The 13149-nt window shown below is 34.0% G+C and overlaps 1 protein-coding gene across 3 annotated transcripts in view; it reads left to right on the top strand.

Annotated features, from left to right (window-relative positions):
- Positions 1-1374: 1374 nt before the first annotated feature.
- The window catches only part of LOC106132174 (teneurin-m), a 259313-nt gene continuing 247538 nt past the window's right edge, over positions 1375-13149 (top strand). For all 3 annotated transcript variants that reach the window (XM_060944624.1, XM_060944623.1, XM_060944622.1), the window contains exon 1: positions 1375-1578. In XM_060944624.1, coding sequence (XP_060800607.1) covers positions 1545-1578 — 34 coding nt within the window. In that variant the 5' untranslated portion in view covers positions 1375-1544. The remainder of the gene's footprint in view (positions 1579-13149) is intronic.

Genomic DNA, 13149 nt, shown 5'->3' with positions numbered 1-13149 from the left:
TCAGGCAAGGTCAGCGGTTTCGGGTACTCTTGACTTGACCTTTTATTAAAACAAATTTTCATAAAACGGGACAATTTTTAACAATTTACAAATATAAAATACACGTTTTTTTTTCTTAATCAAACTTATAAACCAACTTATCGCCAGTTTTTACCAAATGTAATTAAATCTTTTTCTAAACTCTCACTTTATTTTTTCAAAGAGAAAATGCTCACGTTATATTGGTCCATTTATTTTTATTTGTAATAAAATCAGTTAAATTTATTTATTCTCTTAAATAATTAATTGCTAAAATATTTAAATGCATAATCATATAAGAGTGAGAACTTTAACTTTTCAAGATTTTTTAATATACAGAATACACACATAAATTTGTTTTATGTTAGAAGTAAATTATAATTTTTGTAGATAATAATATCATTTTGGTCGCAGTTATGAAATAGAATCGAAGTTTATAATAAAAATTGTCTATCTATCTGTCTATGTCTGTTTAAACTGACAAATATTTCACAACTTAGGTAATTATAGTTAAACCATAATAAGCCTGCCTTAAAAACCCCAGGGATTATAGCTGAAACATAAAAAAATACATACACACATATATAAAGTCACGTCTATATCCCTTACGGGGTAGAAAGAGCTAACAGTCAGTCCAAAAACTAATAGGCCACGTTCAGCTTTTGGCTTGATGATAGAATTCAGATTCGAATAGTGACAGATCGCTAGCCCATCACCTAAAAAAGAGAATACCAAGTTTATAAGCCTATCGCTTAGTCGCCTTCGATATCCATGGGAAAGAAAAGGAGTGGTTTTTTTTTATTGGTCCCTGAATCACACGGTACGAAGAGAAAAACACATCAGGAAAAGGCAGATCAAAATAAAAGACAACGCTAAAATACCTGCCGTTATATAACAAAGGCTTACGTTTACCACGCTACTACATTTTGTTTACAAACAATTTATGAATGAGTCTCGTAAGTTAGCCTTTATACAAACAATACAAAATCATTCTCCATGCTCTCGCTAACAAATTACCTGCGTAAATCCTCAAGATGCATTCGAGTGTATATCGGAAACTTAAAAACAAACAAACTGCACTTAACTGTAACATACAATAAAGAAAAAAAAAATAACAAGCGCGCACTTGAAGTGTTATTCGCCAGTTATTATTAGCTGCAGTGCATATAAACAAGGTTAACACTGAAACGGCCGGCGTATCGATGCGTCGACGTGCTTTTTAAAAGCTAACCCATCCCGCAAGAAAAGGACGGCTGCCGAGCACGTGGGAAGTGGATTCCGAACGCACGCACCCCCTCCCGTTCCCCCTCCCCACTTGTTCCCGGAGCCGCGCGCAATTCAGTCGCGCGCCGACGGCCGAACGGGCAACACGTCTAACAAACTCCCGCTACCCCAGCACCCGCCCTGACGTTGTGCAGTGCCCGAGTGAGAACGCATACTGTGATTTGTTTTGAGTGTGACGTCACTAAGTGCTTGTGAACGTAACATAATTGTGTTTAGTGCACTATGCGGTTGTTATCAACGTTATGAATGGTCTGGACCGCTGCTTCTTCGATCAACGTAAGTGTTGTGTTTTGGAGTTGTGAGGCGGCTGTGGTGGATTTACATCGCATTGCGGTTTGGTAGGCTGTGTTTGCGTGTAATGGGACGCGGTTATACCATATCAATATTCGGCAGTGCGGGTAGCGTTCCCGTTAATTGTTTTCGGGATTATTGTATTTGCCAGAGCCGGTGCAATGGCAGAGAGAAATTTAAATGTGAATGCGATTCGAAAATGGACATTAAAAAGGGAATTCAATCGGCATTGAATTGCAAAACTGAAATGTGAATTACAAATTGTGACAATTGATGATGATTTATACGGGTTCGTGTAAATACCGGTTCAAATTATGAATAGGATTGATGACGATAATTCAATTCGCAACATCTCTCATTAAAATATTAATCGCATAATGTCAGACATTAAAAAACTTTTATCAACCGAAAGATTCGTAAAATTATCTCTGCGACTTGAAAAATAAACAAGCCAACAGCGAGCGGTAATAAGTCAATAAAAGGAAACTCCTTAATGTGAAACACAATCACTTACGCAACCAAACCGATCCACAATAATTCGAGTCAGTGAACCTGACACTCGGAGAAATCCACATAATGCCCCATTCAGACGTCTCTATTGAAACGAACGTTACCAACGAACATTTTGTTGCTGAGGAATCCAATAACCAACAAACATGTTTATTTGCTTTAGATAAACTAACGAGAGAACGACCGTCTTAAATTGACGATGATTTGTTCAATTACGAAAGGGTGCTACGATAAGATTTGTTAAAACATCATCCAAATTGATTGCTTCGACAGCTTAGAAATTTAATAAACTTGATAACTCAGTAAGCAGATAATCTCGATTCTTTCAGAACTTCGCTAATTGTTAATTTGCTCCTAATTCCTCAAATTCCAATTGGATTGGATAATTGTAACAATTGTGATTCATCGGCTTCGGTAATTGGATACGGGGACGAAATAAGGAAACGTTTTGTTTTCCTCAATTAGCATGTCAATATACATTACGATGATCTAACTAACATAACAAATATTGAGCGAGATAAATTTGAATGCAATAAATCAACATAAGCGGTCAGTATATAATAACTTTTTTGGGGTTAACAGTTTAGGGTTTGGTTTATTGGTAAGTAAACAAATCATGCGTTGTTGCTCCAACACCTCCGTGTTAAACAAATATAAATCACCAAACGGCTATGGCAAATAATAAGAAAAAAATATTTAAATAGTACGACTGCGGCGGACCACCCGCGCGATCCCTGGGTCTCCATCCGCAGCACGCACGACCCCATTATACTATCAAAAGATACTAGACCCGCCCGTTTATATTCAGTTTTTACGTAATTTACATCCCGGCTATTCTTACACACTACAAGTTATTCTTTTTCCTGACTAACATCGGGACGAGTTTTTGTTTGCGCCTTGACAGTTCTATGCATCGTCATCCCGCCATTGTTATGTAATACTATCCTGTTTCTAATAGGATTCAACCTTATCGAATACATTATCGGCTACTGTTAATAGAAACATTTGTTGTTTCCATTTATCGTTTCTGAAGTGACTTTTCATATTTTTTATAACATCATTCATGGAGATAAGCTCGTTCTTGACACTTGTCCCTGTTATTAGAAATACTATTTCTATTTTGAATCTGGTTACATTTTTGAAGTTAATTCAAGAAATTTAAATTCCGATAGGACCAACATCTTAAAAGGAAATTCCAGATTATCCAGCCATTTCAGTTGCATCTTATTGTTTTCGTCATCTATTTCTGTCCAAAGTTTGTAAATATCAGGGTGGCATGTTTAACTTTCTGAGTGACTGCAACAGACCTGTACGGAATCTTAACTATCCCCTTAAGTTTCCGGTTAATTTAACTCGAGTCGAGGTCGACACATGCATCCAAAAGCTACAAACTCCCACGTGTTAGACAAACAATTCCCAGAAAGACAATGTCATTGATACAAAAACGTCCCTAATTACTGAAATAACAATGCGATTTATTCTTCAATGATAATTGCGTCTTTTGACCTGTCATTACACCGAGAGATTATTATATGTTGTATAATTAGAGGTTGTCATCTTAATTTGTATGTGAAATGAGTATGGCATCCTTGTGAATAACATGTATTTTTCTTTCGACACTTGACTGATTTTTTTCTTTATCTTTACTCACTGTGTTATTTGGCACAGCATGTGCATTCACAATTATCAGTGCTGTGATAGCTCTTTTGATATTATTTTCGAGTCCAATACCTAGAAATAAAGTTTCTCCAATCAACATTCTCGGACTGTGTTAAACTCAAAAATAACTAAATAGGTATAACGCCTTATTTTTTAAAGATTCTGTAAATTATATTTAAGCCCATACTAAGCTACAGTATTCCCGTAACATCTTCAATCAAATAACATAACAACACTTCTCGCCATTCGTCACAGACAAATCTTTGATTACATCACAATTTTTGAGTCGTAAACTACAAATTACAAATTTTATAGTCTTAATTACGCCCGGCTTTTTTGAGCCCTCGAGATTAAAAATCGAATTCGATAAGGCATAGGCTCAAAGTGATCTCGAGATGCGCAGGTTCTTTACGATGGCCAATAAAAAAGTTATCGTTGGCAGCGATTAAACCTAAGTGATATAAAAACACAATACTTTCGCTCATTGTTTGATGCGTTAACCGCTTTCATAAAACAGGAACAAATTGGTTTTAAAAGTCCCGAATTGCTCTTTTTTTATTTTATTGCTGGTATTGTTGCGTACAAATTTCGGGATGCTGTTATTTTCCGCTTGCTCTATAAGTATGTAATGTATCTTTTTGTGTAGTCGGCAGTTTTTGGGAATGAGTATATAAGTACCTTTTCTGCGATTCGCAATATTTACCTAACTCCTAAGCTGTTTTATGGAATACAGACGTTATAACATTATTCTATCATTAACTCATAGTATAGTTACCTACCTATATAGTTAAACATTCAAGGATTATCCAGCCTAGGCCAATCAGACAATACCATTTTCCATAACGATCACAAAGAATCGAACAAGGACTATAAAATAAAAGTTTCATCTCGTTTAAATGTCTTACATTTAAACTATTTCAGTTTTTACATTAGTTTAATGTTCAAATTATTAAAAAATTGGAACGTAATTTCGCAAGTTGTTATTTTTTTAATTGTCTTACAATTTTACAATTAAATTACGTATAATATGTTCAATATTAAAAATTAATTGTACAACAGATAAAAACCGAGTAAATCTCGTACATTAATAAAATGATATTCAATTAAATATTCGTTAGTAATGAAAATATTCGGTTATCAATATTTTGATTACCACATTTTCGTTCGGTGATGGTAAATAATAAAATTGTATCTGTAATTATGAACATCGGTCTATTGCCTTTTCACAGAGAATATCTGTCCTATTTCTATTCAGCTGAACATAATGAACTTAATCATCACTAATTATTTCCATGTGCCTATAATAAACAGCAATTACCAAACGGAGAACCTATTACTTGGTAGTTCGGTGGGTAAATTGGATGAAGAATCGTTATTATGGACTTAGTGATTTAGTTGTTAGCCCGTCCGGGTCTCTGGGTTCGATTCCAACTAGACTACTTTAACTTTTTCTCATTATTATAATAGATATTTACATGCCTACAAATGGTTATCAAGCGAAAAAAAAAATGGAAGTATGTGTTAACTTCCCTTTTCTCATACATTCTTTTAAGTAATAAATCTGCCTACTCTTAATTATAAAATACGTGACGGTTGTGTTATATAGTACACGAAAAAAAAACACATCTGTAATTAGTAAATTCGGATTATGAGTGGTAATTTAATTTTTTAATCAATTGAATGTTATTATAAAAATCATTTAAACTTCTATTTTTTTTACACAATCCCCTATTTTATACCTACTTTCATAATATAATATGTAGAAAGAATAGGAACACATACTTTATGTAATATGAAAAAAAAAGTAACTAGGCCGGATCTAAACTATTTATACCATTACCATATTGCGAAGAGCTTTGAACTTATGATTGATGATATGAATAACTTGAACGAAGTTGATCGAGTGTCCGTAGCAATTGTAATATTTATCTGTTTATTTATACTTAACAACTGACATTACTGAAAAACTGAGATATAACTGTTCTAAAATATTTTAAAAATGTACTTAAAATAAGTACAAATTCTGATTTCTGTAAATGAAAAATAACTTGAGCATCATTTTGAAATTACAAAAAAAATCCGTTAACTTATAAATAAAAATGATTGACTTTCACCAAAACCAATCGACAATACAAAAAGTTATTGACAAGAAACCACGTATAATTTTTACTATAATAGAATTCGTACAAAAAATGCCTATAGTCCAAATGCGTTAAACATCGAATAAAGTAGCTGTAAATTGTTTTTTTCGATGCGCCGGAGTATAACATCTTTAGTTCGAACGCAAACGGCCCCTTTGTCGATTATTCTCGGATATAAGAACGGAATTAGGTTGGAGATGAAAAAAAAAGAAATGAATGAGGCCCCGATTGGTCGTGCGCGCGCGGGCGCCTAAAGTATTTCGTGAAGCGGATATCGAACTCCTAGCGCCATCTGTTAGCGATTTGTGGAACTATCGTTTAGGGCTGGTTATCATCGCTTATTTATTTTCACTCGTACAATTATTATCCTTTAAACAAGGTTTCTTTTGCCATAACGTCCTAAACAATTTAATAGCAAAAAAGTTTAATTATCAAATTATGTAAAAGTAAATATTGCGGTTGTATGGAAAATGGTTATTATATATAACCATTATTCATGTCCATTACTATCTTTCTGAAATACCTCCAAATTAGGAATGACGTCTTTTCTACTAAACGTGATATAAAGCCAATTTGTCCTTTTTTTATTTAAGTAACTTACTAGTGATTACATAATTTTGTTGGTTTACATACTATAATGCAATAAAAAATATGTGAATGCTTGAGTTTATTTTTTCATAAATAAAAAATGTTACGAGTACATAAATTAAATTATTTTAATTATAACTTTTTTTAATAAATCAGAAAACATTCTATACCTCATCTTAGACCATTAGAAATATAATCAATTTGAGAATTAAACAAAAACAAAAGTTTTGTTTTTTAAATTATACTTCATGTCCGTTTGACGAAACATAGCGCAAATATTTGACAAAACGTGTTGCGTGTAATTTTTTTTTAAGTAGGTACCTACTCGTGTAATTTAAGAAAATATAAATTTATATGTAGATTGTATACCTACAAGCAAAGTCAATACACATAGCTAGTAACATAAACGTATAATGATGATGACACGAAATGAGATTGACAACAAACATTAATTTTGAAGGAATATGTGAAATTGTCAGACGTTACTTAAGGCTGAGTACATAATGACATCATTTAAAATTATGATTGATTTATTTATTTATTAAAAACTTTATTGCACATGTTCGGCATTCTCTACCAATCTTTTCCATTGGAGATAATCTGTGAGAAAATCCGGAGCTATTAGACAAGCAACCATCGGTAAAGACTTTGGCAGTGTGAGTGACAAAATAATCATATTTTCACGAAATATCGACTGTACAAAAATAATAGTAACTGTTCGTGGCCATGACAGTTCCATCTGAGTCTCCTTAAAGTCCTTCTAAAACTTATTTTTCATTTACCACAAATATAAAAAGAATATGTAAATTATCATGCATTTAAAAGTGATTCTATATCTATTTTTTAAACTTTAATGAGTGTTGTAGGTACTAAGTGCAATTGAACTAACATGTGTTTATTAATGCTATCTAAGATACGCATTACACAACTGATGATGGAAAAGTGTAATAGCTCTTAGTTTGAATACGTCTGATACACATAATATTCGCCAAAGTGATCGTAATGTTTACAAAACCAAGAAAAATTTAATATTATTCACCGCACAATGTGTCCACAGCTTTATGCAAACTCGTCGTGTCTCCAATCGCCCACTTTAGATTACTTTTCGATGTAAACACAAGAAAAACAATTTCGCCGCTACCGTTCGTTCGCTGTAATATGTTGTCATCGAGATGATGTTGAGTAATTTTAAAGAGGTATTAAATCCAGTATATTAAAAGGATGACACTAGATGGAACTTCGAACTTTCTTCTTTTTTGGGTAATCGGGTTTTTTGACTCTCAATCAATTCTTCGCATCCGAAGCTAGATCCATCTAAGACTTGTTTGTAAGTAAATTCAATATAAATATCTATGTACAGTTTTGCATGCTTCTGTCCCGGACGGTTTGACAAAGAGTAGGTACATCGCTCCAGATGATCCCTGCTTCTTTCCATTCCAATTTCAGTCACATTCATCAGTATTTAATTTTAAATTTACCAGTTTAAATAGTTACTTTTGACTTTACCGCACCAGAAAATTCCCAATTTCACCCAAAGTTAAACGAAGGAGAATTTATCATGGTTCCTTCGGGATTCGAACTGCCTACGACCAGTTCACTAAGCTAACTCCTAAACCACCGGGACACAGAACTTAATACTTGTTACAATAAAACTTACTATCGAACCAAATATTTACAATCCCACGGCGATACAGCGTACGGATAATAGCTATATATGTATATATATATCTAATTAATTTGTCTGTCCATCATTGTCCGTTGTAATCTATGGAAATTAATTTGACGTTCATATGACGCCAATATGCTTTGTTAATTTGACAATAGGTATTGTAATAATGAGCTGATATATCTAAACTGTAGATGTTGTTAAATCTATATTTTCATCAATTATCGTTTTGAATTTATTCTCAAACTAACCTCAATGTTTTATACCTTCCCGTGGAACATATACTCATTAACATACATTTAGTCACGTCTTTATCCTTTGCGGGGAAGACAGACCCAACAGTCTTGAAAAGACAGAAGCGCAACTGTATGTCTTTACGATGAAATTAAGATTGAAATAGTGACAGGTTACCATTGCTTGCAAGAGGAATCCCAATTTTATGAGCCTATCCCTTAGTCTTTTAGTATATAGGTATCAGATGATGAGTAACTTATAAATTTGACAATGTTACATTTTAGTCACGATGTTAACATAGGTCAAAATTAATATCTCATACAAAGTGGCATATTAACCGCTTACTGAAGCAATTGCGACACACTAAACTTACACAAGACGTCAAATGCAGTTGCCTAGACCGATACAACCAATACAATTTGACCCCTCACAGACCAACTAATTCCCCATTGTGGACAAATTTATGTAGAGGCAAGAGCGGCGGGGAAGGCCCACTTAGATTGGTCACAGGACATTTAGGGTAAGGGCGACGGTAATCTCCATTCTGTGACACCGAAGTGACGCTCCGAAGCAAGTGTTATTGGTGACAAATGTTCGGGACGTGTGGCGAATGTTCGGACCAGATTTGTAAAACAATTTAACTATAAAAATATAATTGGACATCGTGTCATAGTTTGTAAGTCTATTTGTTTTGAATTATATTACTTATTTGAAATAAATTAATAATTACTATTAAGCAAGTATTGAAAGATAATTATCTTAGTTGGCCTCATGTATGATTAAAATAAATTAAATTATACTTGCGGATAAAATTTAGTTGAAATGTTTATTTCTCTTATACCAATTTTGATGTGTGTGGTACGATACCACACACATCAAAATTGGTATAAGTCTACGAAGATTCACGACTTGTTAGCTTAAATAGCCCTTATCAGTAGAATATCTTCTCCTCACATAAATATGTAGAATATTTATCTTCAATTGCATTAACAACATTTACCGTTCTAAAAATTTTCAATCTCCCTAACAGCTAATGTTGGCTGCCAACATTTGGCACCATACTCGGCGTGACACCAGAGATTAGCTGGGCAAGCCCAGCTGCCAATCACTGTCTGTTGCCGACGCTAAGACGCGCTCACACGCTTCCCAGGTCACGTTCCAATTCGAATTTCGAATTCTAAAATATACTAAAATAAAACGGACGCTCCTTTACGTCATAATATACAAACATTTGATTTCGGAATGCAAATTTTGGCACGTTCCTTTTGAATTTTCAAAGAGATTTTTATCGAAATATTTTTTTTTTTTAGAGACTTACACTTAGTATATATCATAAAAGTGGTTTATGATATATACCAAACGCAAAATAAAACTTCAGATAATTTTATTTTATTATCTTTAAAAAGTACACATTTTTACGCTGTAAAACGAAGCCAAGAGTTATTCACTGTGCCGTGGAGGTCATTGTGGCTTTCGCTTCCACGAAAGTAAGAATCTTGATATAACATATGAACGGCGTTAAAATTTTACATTTTAATTTACACAATCACGAAAACTCAATAAATCAACAGCAATATGCAATCGGCAAATGAAGCCTTACCGCCTCTCGTTTCAATTATTTTAAATCGTATCAATACGTCAATCTGTACTTAAAACAAAATGAATGGACATTCAAAACGCAATAAAAATGTGAATAATTACGAAAGAGAACATCCGTATTTGTATGGTAACGAATAATAAATAATTTCACATAAGAACGCCTTACAAGGCGTAATTACACAACAGCGCCGTAAGTCCGAGGGTAAAAGCCGACCAAATCTGGTGACAGTTATTTATTTACTGGCTCCGTGCGTGTGATTACCATTCCTGTTTGCGGCATAATATGGCCCATTTATAAAGGTGTTATTCTATTGAAAGAGTGTTAGCTAAATAAATGGGCTGGCATTCCATAAGGACGATGTAAAGACGGCAATAGACGCGATGACGTCATAAGTATTATGTCACGTTGTCCTTTATTTTGGGAATGACAAAGGGAATGACAGGTTTAATAATATGAAGTATTTCACAAACAAATCTGAAGGACGGTCTGTGTGGAACTCGAAAAGGATACGTTATGTAATATTTATGTTGCCAAGTAAACGTGCTTGATTTATTTCTTTTTTTTTTTATATAGAAATAATCTTTATTAACAATTTTTTTATTCACTTTAAGCGTTTTTTTTACCTTGTCTCTCTATTTTATCGTAAGTAAGATCACTATTATTTCACGTCGTTTACTTGTGCCGTGTGGTTCTTGGGGCCTATACAAAAAAGAATAGGATCACTCCATCTCTTTCCCATGGATGTCATGAAAGGCGACTTAGGGATAGGCTTATAAACTTGTGACGATGTTAGACTTGACTATTATGTATGTAATCAGAGCATAACTAAAATATGGCAAGAAGATATACATATGTTATTCATCCATGTTATTTTCCCAAAGGAATTTGACCTATATCATTTCACTAGAGGCCGCCAGCGACTTCGTCCGCGTGGAATGACTCCCGCGGGTACACCGGGATAAAAAGAAGCCTATATGTTATTCTGGGTCTTTAGCTACCTACATACCAAATTTCATCATAACCAGTTCAGTAGTTTTTGCATGAAAGAGTAACAAACATCCATACTGATATTCTGACATACTTACTAACTTTCGAGTTTACAATAGGTACTATATACATATGGTCACATCTATATCCCTTGCGGGGTAGACAGAGCCACCAGTCTTGAAAAGACTGAATGGACACGTTCAGCTATTTGGCTTAATGATAGAATTGAGATTCAAATAGTGACAGGTTGCTAGCCCATCGCCTAAAAAAGAATCCCAAGTTTGTAAGCCTATCCCTTAGTGCCTTTTACGACATCCACGGGAAAGAGATGGAGTGGTCCTGTTCTTTTTTAATTGTTGCCGGAAACCACACGGCACATAATAGCATAATAGGTATTAGTAGGAAGTATACTTTTTACTCTCGAATCCAAACCCAATGAAACCTATCGGCTCACAATAGATAAACCCACTTAAGCAAATAGCAAATACCAATTCAATCACCACTAATCTGGGTTGGAGTGAAAGACAGCTGGCTTTAAATTACCACATTAAGTTAGAAACTGTCGTCCAGGGCTGAATGTCGGCCATTTGTCTTGATCAACAGACAATAGGTTGAAATAGGGGTACAGGATTGACAGGTTTGAAGTCACTATTTGTGGACTGACGAATTGGTTTTTGTAAAGAAATCCGAGGGAATGATGTTATAGTGTTAGGTTATGCTGTGTTTATAGTCTAAGTTAAGCGCGGTGCTACGGTTGCGTAGGAATTTCTAGGGAAAAAAGTCTTATGTTACTTAAGTCTAGAGTTTAGACTTAAGTAAGAAAAGACTTTTTTTTACACAGATCTAGTCTAGTGTAAAAGTAGTCCACAGTAGATAGGCAGTTTATTCATTTCGAATAAAATTTATTAAAGATAACTCTATCCATAGAACGAAACCATTTGTAAGTGTCGTGTAGTTCACTGTACCAATACAAAAAGAATATGACTACTCTATCTCTTTCCCTCGGATGACGTAAAAGGCGACCAAGGGATATGCTAATAAACTTGGAATTCTTATTTTAGGCGATGGGCTAGCGACCCGTCCCTATTTGAAACTCAATTATATCATTAAGCCAAACAGGTGAACGTGACCAGTTATGCTCTATTACATACATAATAGTCACGTCTATATACATTGCGGGGTGGACAGAGCCAACCGTTTAGAAAAGTAAAATTATTTGAAGCGAAACATCTACAATAATTAGCACTCCAGATTTATTCCCTAATAAAGTTCCTCCAGTTTTATCACATGAACTTCAGATGACAGTTCCATCTATTAACATACTGATTTAAAATTTATCTGTTTGTCTATTACTTCTTATCGGTACTTGTTTAAAGTAAACTAATCATTCCCTTTTGGAAAATTATGTATTTACTTTGATTTTTAAATGAGCCCACTAGAATAATTTGTATTGATTGCAGACGGTAATGTTTAGTGTTACTTTTCTTCGTAATGCAAATGTAATTAATTAAAAATTTTATTGTTTTTGTTGGTGCAATAAAGTCTAATTTATTATTAAGAATGACAGCCAAATTTTATCTGTATACCTATTTTGTTTATTCAAACTTCAGATATTGTAACTTATTTTTCAGTATCACCAGCAACATTAAAATAATCAATTTTAAAAAATTCTGACGTTCTAATAAAGAACAAAGTAAAAAAAAATACAAAACAAATGGCCGCTCTTAAATTGCGACACGATTTCGCGCCAAAACGTCAAACCGGCCAGTTAGAATTAATAATAAAAAAAAAAACACAAAACAATGTAGCAAATCACGTAATATAATTTGGCTTTAACCGGGTATTTTTTTAATGGCCACGGGCGAGTGTCACACGATAACGTCCCGGTACTAACCGGTGTATTACGGGAGCCACACATACGGCGATACGTCAGTCTTTTTGATAAAGCGGCCGGCGGCGCTCTCCGGTTTTTTTCCCGTAAAACACGACTGTGTAATTTTTGCAACATTCCGTGGCGTTTTTGAATTTTCTTTTTTGTCGTGTGACATGTCAAAAAGTGGAACTTGTCAAAAATATTCAAAAACTTGCGTACAATTTCACATTTTCGTCTCTCATTTTCAAACATAAACATTTATCTAGAATACTTTTATTATTAAGATAACGACATAAGA

The sequence above is a fragment of the Amyelois transitella genome, chromosome 6, assembly GCF_032362555.1.
Source record: "Amyelois transitella isolate CPQ chromosome 6, ilAmyTran1.1, whole genome shotgun sequence".
Classification (NCBI taxonomy): domain Eukaryota; kingdom Metazoa; phylum Arthropoda; class Insecta; order Lepidoptera; family Pyralidae; genus Amyelois; species Amyelois transitella.
Note: the sequence above shows the minus strand (reverse complement) of the source record. Positions and strands in the feature narration are given on the sequence as shown.